At 35.7% G+C, this 14,377-nt stretch overlaps 2 protein-coding genes across 2 annotated transcripts in view; both read right to left on the bottom strand.

The window, feature by feature from the left end:
• LOC134843901 (uncharacterized) overlaps positions 1-14,377 on the bottom strand; it is a 681,357-nt gene that overhangs the window by 190,732 nt on the left and 476,248 nt on the right. The window lies entirely within an intron of this gene.
• Positions 4,153-14,377, bottom strand: part of LOC134843828 (E3 ubiquitin-protein ligase TRIM21-like) — a 32,312-nt gene continuing 22,087 nt past the window's right edge. The window contains exons 2-3 of the mRNA XM_063860160.1: positions 6,891-6,990; positions 4,153-5,371 (exon numbers count right to left, since the gene is read on the bottom strand). Coding sequence (XP_063716230.1) covers positions 5,310-5,371; positions 6,891-6,990 — 162 coding nt within the window. The 3' untranslated portion in view covers positions 4,153-5,309. The remainder of the gene's footprint in view (positions 5,372-6,890; positions 6,991-14,377) is intronic.

Raw genomic sequence — 14,377 nt, 5'->3', positions numbered from 1 at the left:
ATAAAAGACTTATGCGCTAGTTTGATTTTCATACTTCTATAGCGATGCAAAGCTTGGGTTACGTACAAAGCGTTCCTAAAGCAACTGCAAGTCTTCGAAATGAGATGCCTGAATTGTTTTTTTTTCAACAGTCCGCAAATGATTAGTACGACAAGTGGAAAGGAAAACCGAAATGCAAACTAGACGGAACAGCAAATTATGACAAAAAGCCGCTGAAAGCACGTTGGTCATAACCGAATTTTGATGAAACTTTTTTTTTACAAAAGGACATATTTACTGCTAAATCAATACTGCAAGATACTGTAATGATCTTGACGAGAGTACATTCAAGAGAACATTTAAATCAAAGAAGACAAAATTTGACATTTTTGGCACCGCTGATCGTATACTTTCATTGTGCAAATAAAATTCTTTCTCTTTGAAAGAATGAAGTTGCATCAATGGTGTTACCGGTTGTGAAAACTGATATGAAATGTTTCACAGAATTAGTATTCATGGCAAATACATAATAGCCGGGCATAAATTGAGTCACTTTCACAGCGCATGATGTCTCCAAATTCATAAACTCAAAAGCAAAAACCGGTGAAGTCAGTCAGTTTGCACAGTTTTAATAAACAATAAAATCAGTCTGTTTGAACAGTTTTAAGAAACAACGGTCTATTTGAACTTTTTTTTTATTCCGCAGGGTCTAATTGCTCAACTAAAAAATTTTCAGGTTTTTTTGCGAAATTTGCATCTTCAAAAATGGGGAGCGTAATTTACCTATCTTTTAGCAAATAAGTTTGAAAAATTTGGGTCTTAATAAATTCTCATTGTATAAAATTTAGGGTTTGAATTCTCATTGTCTGATTATTACGAAAAGCGGTATGCAGTGTACAGACTAATTCGACCATTACAAACATAAAAAAGGTTGCTGCTATCGCAGAAAGTCCAAGAACTTTTTACTGGATAAAAAATCGTCATGGCTGAAGCAGTACTTCATCAGCCTAATTTCATCATAGCCAAAGTAGTCTCATTTCGTCGCAGAGAAAATTTTTGAACTCAATTGACCTGAGTACTTTCATTTTGTCCCATCCCCACAGGTCAATGGCACAAAACTCGATGTCACTGGCAACACTGCCAGGTGACTTGTAGAAGAATCAAGCACTTAGATCACTGTACATCATTTTGATTTGGCCTGCCTGTAAAAACTGTGTCCGTTGGGGTACGTTTAGTGTACATAAAATCCTTTAACTATCAGATCAGCAAACAAATTATATTATACTTACTTCAATTGCAGAATCAAAGACTTACAGTACTGATTTTTTCCTGAAGTTCGGATCATTTCAAACTGTCGGCTGTCGCCCTCCTGTAACGAACAATTGAAAAGGGTCTACCGTCACTCTGAAAGTTTTAAGCTCAATTCCTAAAAGTGCACTAACAATTTTACACTGTTGAGTTGACGTGAGATCAAAAAACAAATAAAAGTGGCTTCAGTAGTTTCAAACTTTGTATTAGGACCACCTGATTCAAAGTGGATTTTTTGAAATTTTGCGGAGCAAACAAAATATATCATAATTACTTCAATTGCAGAATTAAAGATTTACAATTTTTTTTTCTGAAATTCGGATCATTTCAGACTGTCGGCTCTCGCCCTCCTATAACAAACAATTGGATAGGGGCTACTGTCTCTCGGAAAAACTAAAGGTCAATTCTTAAAGTTGCACTAACAATTTCATAAAAATTATTGGACCTTTTGAAATTTTGCAAGGCAGACTTACTGGTTATGATTGATTCTACAGTCTACAATGGAAATTCTTTTCAAAAATTTTTGTTGAAGAAAAAAATATTTTTAAAAATTGAAGTGGGTGTATTTCTCATCGACCGATAAATCTAAAATTTACAGAACTGATTTTTTCCTGAAATTCGGATCATTCCAGACTGTCGGCTCTCGCCCTCCTGTAACGAACAATTGAATAGGGTCTTTTGTCTCTCGGAAAAATCTAAGATCATTTCTTAAAGGTGCACTAACAGTTTCATGAAAACTATTGGATCTTATGAAATTTGCGAGGCAGACTTATTGGTTGTGATTGATTCTTTAGTCTAAAATGGCAATTCTTTTTAAAAAAATTTTGTTGATGTATAATTAAATATTAAAAATTGAAGTGGGTGTATTTCTTATCGACCGATAAATCTAAAATTTACAGAACTGATTTTTTCTTGAAGTTCGGATCATTTCAGACTGACGGCTGTCACCCTCCTGTAACGAACAATTGAATAGGGTCAACTGTCTCTCGGAAAAATTTTAGATCAATTCTCAAAGGTGCGCTAAAACTTTTTTGAAAATTATTGGATCTTTTGAAATTTTGCGAAGCAGATTTGTGATTTTGCAAAGCAGACCGGTGAATCAAAGATTTACAGAATTGATTTTTTCCTGAAATTCGGATCATTTCAGACTGTCGGCTGTCGCCCTCTTGTAACGAACAATTGAATAGGGTCTATTGTCTCTCGGAAAAACTTAAGGTCAATTCTTAAAGATGCACTAGCAATTTCATGAAAATAAATTTTTTTGATACACTGTTGAGTTGGCGTGGGATCAGAAATCAAATAAAAGTGTTTTGGCTAATTTCAAGCTTTATATTAGGATCGCCGACCGCCTGGTTGAAATTAGGTTTTTTGAAATTTTGCGAGGCAGGCTTACTGGTTTTGCTTTATTCTACAGCCTTCAATGGAATTTTTTTTCGAACAATTTGTGTTGATGCTAAAATTTATTGTAAAAATAGAAGTGGGTGTAATTTTCATCGACCGGTGAAGACGACATGACAACTACGACTCGTCGCATAGGCTCTGAACCTAAAAAATTTTCCCAGTCACGCGGGTTTTGCAAATGCTTTGCTTTTAGGTTCGTTATAAATCTATTTGGCATGTTATTTCAAAATTCCTTCTTGAACTAGATTTTTTACGGATACAGCGCCGCAAAGCATCTCGCAAAAAAGTATGCCTGTTTTATTGGAAGTGACGTTTGAAAAAACCGAATGACACCATGAGTTTGCAGAACAAACTGGTTTCGAACGAGTAAGTATGTTCTCAGATTGCTATTCGGGGTCAATAGTTGATCCGTTTGGGAAAAAAAAAATCATTTCAAAAATACACAATTTTGAGTTTTGCTTGTCCACTGTAGATATTAGCACATTTGTCATAATAACTTTTGTTAGTTTCAGCTTGTGATCGTAGACTTGGAGAATAAAGAATCAAACCACAGGGTTCATGTACACTTAGAATAACTATTCTTTTGGAAGCTAGTTTGAATCTTTTAATTTTAAGATGGTTTTATCCTGGCTTAATTAAGAGGTAGGTAACAAGTGAATCGTCTTCGAAGAGTACTGATCAAAGAGCATTAGGCGCTGTTCATTCAAAATGAAATTGGTTAGTTATATTATTCTAGGAATCTTTTCATTCCTTAAGCTCATTTCTGGATGCTAGAATGCAGGATAGATTAGTTAAATAAGATTTTAAAATTATAAAGTCCAGACAAAATTTTTTGCATTAAGTTCTAATCTTGTTAATAAACACGGTGCAAAAAACGTAAAACTGGAAAATGATAAGTACTAAAAACCCAGTATGTAGTATTTTTAGTTTTCAAGTAGAATTTCAATGGAATATAGCATGCGTGTCAATTCTAAGTTGAATCTGTCGAAAAAGCATTTATAGACCAAAAGGAGTGCTAGCAGTAGCAATTTTGCTTGAATAGAAAATGGAATCCTAATGAAAGTCTTCATTCCGGAAAAAAGTCATTTTTTCTAAGGAAGCAACAATATACAAGGGGTTAATGCCGAGAACTATGTCTTTGAAGGGATTTATTTTGAAAAACGTTATTCAAAAATACGTCTTTCTTTTTATTAATATTCATTTTTCTTTTTTTGTCATCTTTCTTTCTGCTTTCGTTTTTTTGGAAGGAAAAAGTTTCTCACGAATGTTAATGTCCGAATAATTGCCACAGATTATTAATTTACATAATCGACTTTGAACTTCTATGTCTCAATAAATCCGATGATTGTATCATCTGGTACGACCAACGAGTCCTTTAAGAGACCTTTTAAACAATTTGCTTAGATGAAAAGTTTAGATAATAGACTTGGATTTCTACAAGCTGGTTTTAATTTCAAGGGCTCTTCAGGAAATTGCTGGTCGCACCAGATGAGATGCGACTGGGTTGCTATCTTTTAGAGTAATTTCAGATAGAGTACACCAGGTGTTTTTCACTCTATCTTCTTTCGGCCAGATAGGTTCGTGCAAGTAATTGGCCTAATACTGATTCCATTGTTACTTTTATTTCCTAGGTCTCATTTCAACCTACAAAACACTGGCAAAAACTATTTGAGTTTCTCATTAAATTTATTCTACTCTATTTGAAAGTGAACTGACTGCAAAAAAGCGAATTTTACAGCAATTAGTTTGAAAATTAGTTGTGGAATATGATTGGTTAGTAAATACAAAATACTTAACGATCATACGTAAAATTATATAAAGCATGAAACAACAATAAATTGAACTCCGATCAGGTAGCACTTTAAGAACTTACATAGAGTAAATCATACAAAAAAAAGTTCTGTAATCATGCTTCATCAAAAAGATCTTTCAATTCAATTTAAGGGCATAACCTAACCTACCCTACCAATCAGGGGCCGATCTAGGCTTTTCTCTGAGCTCTAATAAATCATTGTACAGACCCTATTTCGACATAATTTTCTGCGCCGCAAGCAAAATTTTGAATAAGTAGGCCAAAAAGGCGTTTTTAGACACTTTTTAGAAAAAAATGTCCAAAAAAATGTGTTTTTTGGCGCGCGCTTACCCCTCCAAATTAGAAAATACTGGCGCCGACGGCGCCTTTAGAACATTTTTAGGGTCCCTCTCCAAAAATGGATATCTCAAAATAATAAATAATACAAAGGCGGGACCCTTTGAGTCGGCAGGGGGTCGAATCCCTGAGAGGAGGGGTGTCGCCCCCCTCCACCACTTTGCCCCCAAATCCGCTGGTGCTACCACTATAAATTCGAATCCACTAATTCAGAACTTTTTCGTTTCTTAGTCCCCGCTGGCCGTCAATGCCATTAACAAAATCATCAGTTAAGTATTTATATACGGAGAATAAGCATTTAGGCCGCAAATTACAATAAAAGACTCAGAAATAAACCATAAAAAAGACTCGTTGAAGTCTTATAGATAGCGATTCGACCATCGAACGAATCATCACTGACTCAATGGGATATTTTGTGAGCACCAATGATATCTATGAAAATTGTCTCTGTCATCTTGAAACGCAAAAGCATTCAGTTTTGTTGATCTTGATTCTGTCGACCGAATCTTGTTAAAAATATTTGCCAACCATCCACTGAAATGAAACAAACAGATAGTAGAGCGAGGAGCAAGTTTTTTAACAGCCCCTGTTCAAATACATTCAATTCTGAAAAATCCAAATAACGGTGACATTTTGATAAATTGATTCAACTTTGATTGAATTAATCAGATATTTAAACCAATATCAAAATACAAAATGCTGAACCGTATCTTTTATCTGGCGTCTTATCGAACATATCTGTTGTCTAAAAACGTCAGTTAAAACCACTCCGATCTGTGACCAGCACTCTCATGAGCTGCCTCGTTGTTTATAAATCATTACGCATCCAAACTGTAAATTTTGTGCATTGTAAGTGGAATCCTCCACATGCCGAAATCAGATTTGTCACAAAATCCCTGGCATTGCAAATTTTATTTGATATTTTTTGCTGTTTTGGATTCCACGAATCTATGCCTGAAACGCTGTACTGTACCGCTCAAAGTTGCTTCAAAAAAGGCGACTCTGCGGATTCCGCAACCGTATTTGCGGAATCTAGAAGAGTTTGTGCAATCCACAAACAAATAAAAAGACCTGTGTATAGTCAAAGTGAGCTGTTGCCGAATCTGCATTTGTAAGCGGAACCCGCATTTGTTATTGGAAACTGCAAATTGTGAGTAGAATCCGTATTTTGTTTGCGGATTCCGTTCACATATAATTATATAGGTAGTCACAAGTTTTGCGGGTTTCACTTACAGTTTTGGAGCTTGTTCGAAGGTTTGTCTATGGAATCCAGGAACATACAGACACAAAACAGTCACCTATCCAGTGCACAGTTTGGCTTCGTAATGATTTTGTAGAATTTAATGAATTACGCTTAAGACCTTTTAATGCATGGGTCGACAATACATTAAACGATCTAAGGCAATTTATACATTAAAAGTCTACACAATTTATAAACAACGAGGCAGATCATGAGAATGCTGGTCACAGATCGGGGTAGTTTTTTTACTACTCGAAGAAAAGATGTGTCAAGCCGATGGAAACTTTTATAAAAAGGAAAAAAGTTAGAACCTACATAAATGGCAAATACATGCATGTTTCGACTATGCCTGATTTACGTTTCGACCGTGTTCGACCTATGTTTTGTCTGTGTACGACCTATGTTTCGAATTTCACGACCAAAAATTGGCATGTTTTGAAATTCTCAACCTATGTTTTGACTTTCTCGACTTAAATCGGGTATGTTCCATAAGTCCAGCACCTCGACCCCGCAAGTGCATAGTTTGCCAAAAGAGAATGCAGAAATAGAGCAAAAGCTCTGATTTTCTTCATTGTATTACTGATAATAATTCAAATGACGCTTAGATAGCGGAATTAACGATTAATTAAGCAGTTTGTTCTCCACTGTTATTAATGAAGATGGAGTCGGCACCGGAGTCTTTAACCCTACCAACTAACTCTACCAATACGGTTCCGGATGTCCGTTTCCGGGTTTTGCTTCAGTAAAATTCCTTCAGGAAAAACCGCTTTTACATCTGTTTAGCACCTTACAACAACTTGGTTTCTATCTGACCTGGTTCTTGTGGTGGTGGTGGCGGTGGCGGGATACGTCTGTGATAGTGGTTGGATCGAGGCAGACTCGGGGGTGGCACCCGATTCTCGGGGTATTGTAGCTGGAACGGGAAGGGAAAGGTTTGTAACTTCAAAGTAAAAAATAGAACTGGTTGGGGAATTAAAAAAAAAAAACAGAACAGTATCCCACACCCTATGGTATTTACTGTCTGAAATAATTCTATTAGAGGAGACCAGGAGTTGAGTCCTGTAAGCAAAGTTATTTAGGGAAAAAGGTCTAGTGCACGGTTGCAATGCCCTCTTGCTATCATAAGTGTACAAACCAGATTTAAATTGAGTTTAAGCCAGAAGTAGTTTTCTCATAGAGTAATTTCAGATAAGGCACACCGTTTGTTCGTCACGCTATCTTATTTTGCGCCGGATAGGTTTGTGCAACTTCTTAGTCCAACATCAATTTTAATCTTATATCTGCTAGTCTCAATAGATCTAGTGTATACTGGTTTTTGCGAGTTAGTTCTTGGAGTTTATTCAGAAAGAGAACAATTGTAGTCTAAGAATTATTCAAATTGTTCTGCTGCTGAAACTACAAGTAGTTTCAGCGCTTACAAATAAGTGTCAAGGTTAGAGATGATTGGTTGGTTAGTAATATTTTATATTACTAACTAAGATAGTTTTATCAAAATTATAATTGATTTGTAAATACTAGTCCAGAACTGGTTCCGCCCATCCGGGGTTTAGAATTTCTTAGTTTTTAAGTTGTTTATTGTAGCGAAGGACGGATAGATTTGTTTCTTAGTCTTTGAGGTAGTTTTCTTTTGCGTAGTTGGAGCAGTGACTTCGTCAAGAGAGGAGAGATGTAGTTGTTTGTGTTGAAAAGAGACGAACAGCTGTTCGTGTTCCAAAATTGGGTCTCGTTTGATCGTGGGTCGTCTTGAGTGATTGTTTCAAAAATCAAGATCGACGCAATGATGTGTCGATTTCGTTAAGCTTAGAGCAAGACTACGTGCAAGATGAAGTTAACTTTTCCGTGTGAAATGCCAAGTGACTAGAATCAGTATGCGAGATCAACATCCTGTTGACCATTGGTCTATTTCAATGGTTGCCTTTGCTGCAATGTCTAGTCCATAATTTAAATCCTTTCAGGGTAATGACTACGGCAACAAACCAATAGATTTGCCATTCCAGAGTTGGAAAACAATCGAGTTTTTATCTCCTTCGCTGCTCGTTTCTCTGGCTCTAAAAAATTTTGTACATTGCATTTAAATGTCTCGATTACATCTTGTTAAAAATTTCGACTACATCTTGTTAGTAAGGTCAGTTTTAAGTTATAATTTTTAATTAGTTGTTTTCGCAAAGTTTTTTATTTAGTTCGGTTTTTTAAAGAGTTGCTCAACCTGGAACCACTCTTATCAAAAAAAAACATATCGGGGTCGTAGCACATGGTGGGGGCAAGAACTTTGAGCGACATCGTTCTGGGTGATGAGACCAGAATGGATTACATTTTCACCGTCTTTTTGGGCAGAGTCTCTTATTGTGTTTAACCTTTTGTTTAATTTTTCAGGTGTTTTTCTCTTTTTTGTTTTTTTTTTGTTTTGGTTGTATTCTTTTCTCAAAGCTGATTATTGTGTTTTAGATTTTCGTTTTGACTTTTAGTGTTTTTATTTGGTTTCAATAGAAGCTGAAAGTGAGTTTCAAAAGAATAATATGTCCAGTTTTTATCTCAGGATTATTGCGGTTTGGTACCGTGTGGCTTTCTTTCTTATTCAAGCTATAAGTTTTATGGTTTTGTGGCGTTATTAAGCCGCGTTCGTCAGTTTAAGCTTACTCTTATAATTCCTTCCAACCGGGTTAAATTAAAGTTTGAAACGTGTGTAAAGAAGTTAGAGTTGTTATCATTTAGATTCGAAACTTGAAGTTCATTTATTAAACAATTCTTCGTGGGCAAGTTTGTGCGAATTGGTGAAAAGAGTGTGTGAAATGTAGGCGAGTGAAAAATCACTAAAAATTTACAAAAAAGCGTCGCATAAAGAGGTTAGTTTTCATTCAATTTATTTGCAATTTTATGAATATACTGCTTTAATTATCTGAATGTTACTGCTGAGTTATTATTATACTGCTGTCGTACTGGATTTTACTGCGTTATTAATTCAATGTCATTGTTAAATAGCAATTGAAAAGCTTTAAAAGAGTGAGTTTTTTTTGGAATTTTTGAGGTGACTGATCGGTGAAATCTAAAACAGGAAAAAGAAAAATTTATAAAGAATGATGAGTGTTTTGAGTCATTTATTAGTTGAATTATTTAGTGCATGCTTACGGAGGGTTGTCATCAGTGAAAAATTCATTGGGAAAAAAGTGCGGATTGTGTCTGATGATGTGAAGAGTTTCGCAAGCATGTGGATGAACTTTTTACTTTGAAGCTCTAATAGTGTTTATTTCATCAATATAACGTGAGAATTCGTGACGTGGGTTTCGAATTAAATTCTACAATTTGTGATTATATACAGTTTTATGGATATATTCTAGTATGGTCTCTTCAATGAGCTGTATATTTTCGTGGGAGACAATTAGTGGGCGGGAGTCACCAGCATCAAAGGATTTGGTTAGTGGGCGGAATATATACATTTGGCGGATGGGATCATGATTATGGAAGATGCCGTGGACATTCGTTTTTTTATACAATAATTAAAGTGTAGAAAAAACTGTAGAAGAAACGGCGGAAGTATGGTGCAGTGTATTTTGAGTTAATGAATGTAAATCTGTATCGTGGGTTGAGTGTTGTAATATAGATGTATAGTGATGTTGTATGAAATATGAACTTGTAATATGTATATGTCTATGTTAATTTTTTTCGTAACATGATTTCATTCGAAGAGTGTATGTCACGTTCCTTAGGTGTAGGGAAGTGAAAATTTAGTGCAAAGTAAGTAAATGTATAAAAATTGACTCGTATGCTTTAATGTTTTGTAGTGCTTTAGCGATGGTGTTATCGAATAATCTCTTAGTACTATCTATGCGAATTACATATTCGGATTTATTAAAGAAGTTTTCTGTTAGATGTGGGTTAATATTAGGATCGTCCTCATTTGGGGTATCTTCAATGTAACGTTTCATCGCGTGATTGTAGTGGTTGGTTTAGAATCTATTTGTGCGTTGTGCTATGAATCTGTTAAGTGTTTGGTTTTGTGCGAGTCTGGTGAAGTGCAGTTGTTAGTTTGTGGATGCGTGATTGGCATAATTCGTGGCCTTCGGGGTTTTTGTATAAGGGAAGTGTCAATGGGTTTGTAAAATTATAGTATGGGGCCCAAGAAGGTGTGGGAAACAGGCTATATTCATCAACGAAATTGAGTTGGTTGTCGTTATTGGTTGTGATTTAAGTATATTGTGGGAAAAATGGCACGTTATAAACTAAAAATTCTTTAGTGTTAGTATGTTATGGGTGCAGGCAAAATAGTCGGAATGATCAAGGACGGCTGATCAGGTGTTGGGGTGGGGCGTTGTGGCGTTTGCATTTAAAATTTTTATGGGCTCGTGTAGGTTCTGCATTTGCTGGTGGAAATGAGGATTCTGAGGTTGATGTAGAGTGTTTTATTTGGTGAATTGTTAGGGTGTCTGTCTTATGAATGTGCTGTTGTAGTGTTATAAAATTGTCTAACTCATGCTCTAGCTGGATATCTGTCATTGGGCTAGATGGGTCAGGTTGATCGCTGGTCATCGGGGAAAGAATAAGTGTGACGTCAGAATAGGAAAGAGAGGCTGGAGAGGTTTCATTTGGAAGTTAAGGGGTGAGGGGTTTGAAAGGTGGCTCTGGAAAAGAAGATGGGCTAGGTTCTAAGTCTAGGAATTCATCGGGAAATTCAACAACGGAATTGTTCAACTTAGAACTAGTGTTAAAATAGTTTGTCTCGAATGATCTGAATCTGTGCGTGGTGAGTGGGTTGAAAAGGTGGATAGGGAAGAAAAAGTCAGGTCTGAAAGCAAAATGCGGGAGGAGTGGCGTTGAAGGTTGGATGGTTAGGAAAGGAAACAGTTAAGGTATGCAACATGTCAGCTCACCGTGTGCTAAAATGATGGTTGTTTTGAGATTGAAAAATTGTTGTATGTAGTTTTTCTAAAATCTGCTAATATGTGTCATCAATAGTTGACTTGTGGAGTCCAACATGAGATACCGGGCTTTGTGGATAGCTAAGACCTTGAGAAGTGTGTTCTGTAATTGCTAATGTGTTACTATAATTTTGTGGTACTGAAGATAAAGGGTGATTTTTCTACAGGTGATGTAATTTTTGTGGTGCTGTAGCTGTGGGATTCATTTTGTTTTGTGAAGTAACATTTGCATCTGATGTTGTAGACATTTTCTTATTGTATTTGCTGGTTTTAGCGTCGAGGATAATTTTATTTATCGAGGTTAAAAAAACATTCCAAAAAAACCTGCAAGTAATATGCGTGCTACACTCGCTTGATTGTTTACTTGTGTATGCATTCCGCATGTGCTGTAATTTCCTTTCAATAGTGAGAAGACGAATCCAAAAAAATAAATAACGCGTATAAAATAGTCAATCTTTCTAATATACAGTAAGGCCATCCTATTAAAACTATGAGTTCGTTTTTTGGATTTACAGAACTAAAGATAATAATTAGTGAAGTATCTTGTCGACGGTACTATTCACCGTTAGGATATACAGGCCACAGTTTGGCCTCGTAAGGTTTTTGTAGAGTTTAATGATATACGCCTAAAACTTTTTAATGCATGAGTCGACAACACAATAAACGATGTTAGGAATTTTATACTTTAAAAGTCTACACAACTTATAAACAACGAGCCAGATCATGAGAATGCTTCAGTAAACTTCGTTCAGGAAAAACCGCTTTTACATTTGTTTATTACCTTACAACAACTACAACAACTTGGTTTCTATCTGACCTGATTTTGTTGTGGTGGTGGTGGCGGTGGCGGGATGTGTCTGTGATAGGGGTTGGATCGAGGCAGAGGCGGGGGAGGGGGAGAAGGAGGCGGCACCCGATTCTTGGGGTATAATAGCTGAAACGAGAAGGGAAAGGTTTGTAACTTCAAAGTAAAAAGTAGAACTGTTTGGGAGAACAAAAAAAAGAATAGAAGAACAGTATCCCACACCCTATGGTAAATACTGTCTGAAATAATTCTATTAGAGGATGCCAGGAGGTGAGTCCTGTAAACAAAGTTATTTAGGAAAAAAGGTCTAGTGCACGGTTGCAATGCACTCTTGCTATCATAAGTGTACAAACCAGATTGAAATTGAGTTTAAGCCAGAGGTAGTTTTCTCATAGAGTAATTTCAGATAAAGTACACCGTTTGTTCGTCACGCTATTTCATTTTCTGCCTGATAGGTTTGTGCAAATTTTTAGTCGAACATCATTTTTAATCTTATATCTCCTATTCTCAATAAGTTTATGCGAGTTAGTTCTTGGAGTTTATTCAGAAAGAGAACAATTGTAGTCTAACAATTATTCAAATTGTTCTACTGCTGAAACTACAAGTAATTTCAGCGCTTACAAATAAGTGTCAAGCTTAGAGATGGAAAATTATTGGTTGGTTAGTAATATTTTATATCACTAACTAAGATAGTTTTATCAAAATTATAATTGATTTGTAAATAATAGTCCAGAACTGGTTCCGCCCATCCGGGGTTTAGTCTTTGAGGTAGTTTCCTTTTGCGTAGTTGAAGCAGTGACTTCGTGAAGAGATGAGAGATATAGTTGTTTGTGTAGAAAAGAAAAGAACAGTTGTTCGTGTTCCAAAAGTGGGTCTCGTTTGATCGTGAATCGTCTTGAGTGATTGTTTCAAAATTCAAGATCGATGCAATGATGTGTAGATTTCTTTAAACTCAGAGCAAGGTTACGGGCAAGATGAAGTTGACGTTTCCGTGCGAAATGCCAAGTGACTAAAATCAGTATGCCAGATCATTATCGTGTTGACCATTGGTTTGTTTCAATGGTTGCCTTTGCTGCAATGTCTAGTCCATAATTTGAATCCTTTCAAGGTAATGACTACGGCAACAAACCAATAGATTTGCCATTCCAGACTTCGAAAACAATCGAGTTTTCATCTCCTTTGCTGCTCGTTTCTCTGGCTCTAAAAAATGTTGTACATTGCTTTTAACTATCTCGATTACATCTTGTTAAAAATCTCGACTACGTTTTGTTAGTAAGATCAGTTTTAAGTTATAACTTTTAATTAGTTGTTTTCGCAAAAGCGATTTTATTTAGTTCGGTTTTTTTGAAAGAGTTGCTTAACCTGGAACCACTCTTATCAAAATTAGCGTATCGGGGTCGTAGCACATGGTGGGGGCAAGTACTTTGAGCGACTTCGCTCTTGGTGATGAGACCAGAATGGATTACATTTTCACTGCCTCTTTGGGCAGAGTTTTTTATTGTGTTTAAATTTTTGTTTAATTTTTTCAGATGTTTTTCTCTTTTTTGTTTCGCTTGTGTCCTTTTTTCAAAACTGATTATTGTGTTTTAGATTTTTGTTTTGACTTTTTAGTGTATTATTTGGTTTCAATAGAAGCTGAAAGTGAGTTTCAAAAGAATAACCTATCCAATTTTATTCTGGGTTTATTCCAGTTTGGTACCGTGGAGCTGTCTTTATTATTCATGCTATTAGTTTTGTGGTTTTGTGGCGTTAGTAAGCTGCGTTGGTCAGTTTAAGCTTACTCTTATACTTCCTTCCAACCGGGTTAAGTGAAAGTTTGAAACGTATGTAAACAAGTTAGAGTTGTTATCATTTAGATTTGAAACTTGAAACTCATTTATTAAACAATTCTTCGCGGGCAAGTTTGTGCGAATTGGTGAAAAGAGCGTTTGAATTGTGGGCGAGTGAAAAAATACTAAAAACTTACAAAAGAAGCGTCGCATAAAGAGGTTAGTTTTCATTCATTTTATTTGCAATTTTATGAATATACTGCTTCAATTATCTGAATTTTACTGCCGAGTTGTACTGGATTTTACTGCGTTCTTAATTCGTTGTCATTGTTAAATAGCAATTGAAAAGCTTAAAAAGAGTGGGTTATTTTTTATTTGGATTTTTTGAGGTGACTGATCGATGAAATCTAAAACAGGAAAAAGAAAGACTTATAAAAAATGCTGAGTGTTTTGAGTTATTTATTATTTGAAATGTTCAATGCATACTTACGCAGATGTGTCATCAGTGAAAAATCCATTGGGAAAGTTAGTGCGGATTGTGTCTGATGATGTGAAGAGTTTTGCAAGCATGTGGATAAACTTTTTACATTAAAGTAGAGACCAGAAACCTCCAGCGCTCTAATGATGTTTAATTCTTCATAATAAAGTGAGAATTCATGACGTGTGTTTTGAATTGAATTATACAACTTGTGATTATATACAGTTTTATGGATATATTCTAGTATGGTGTCTTCAATGAGCTGTATATATTCGTGGGAGACAATTAGTGGGCGGGAGTCATCAACATCAAAGGATTTGGTTAGTGGGCGGAAT

This window comes from Symsagittifera roscoffensis, chromosome 1 (assembly GCF_963678635.1).
Source record: "Symsagittifera roscoffensis chromosome 1, txSymRosc1.1, whole genome shotgun sequence".
NCBI lineage: Eukaryota > Metazoa > Xenacoelomorpha > Acoela > Convolutidae > Symsagittifera > Symsagittifera roscoffensis.
The sequence above is the reverse complement of the archived record's forward strand: the minus strand, read 5'-3'. Positions and strand labels throughout refer to the sequence as shown.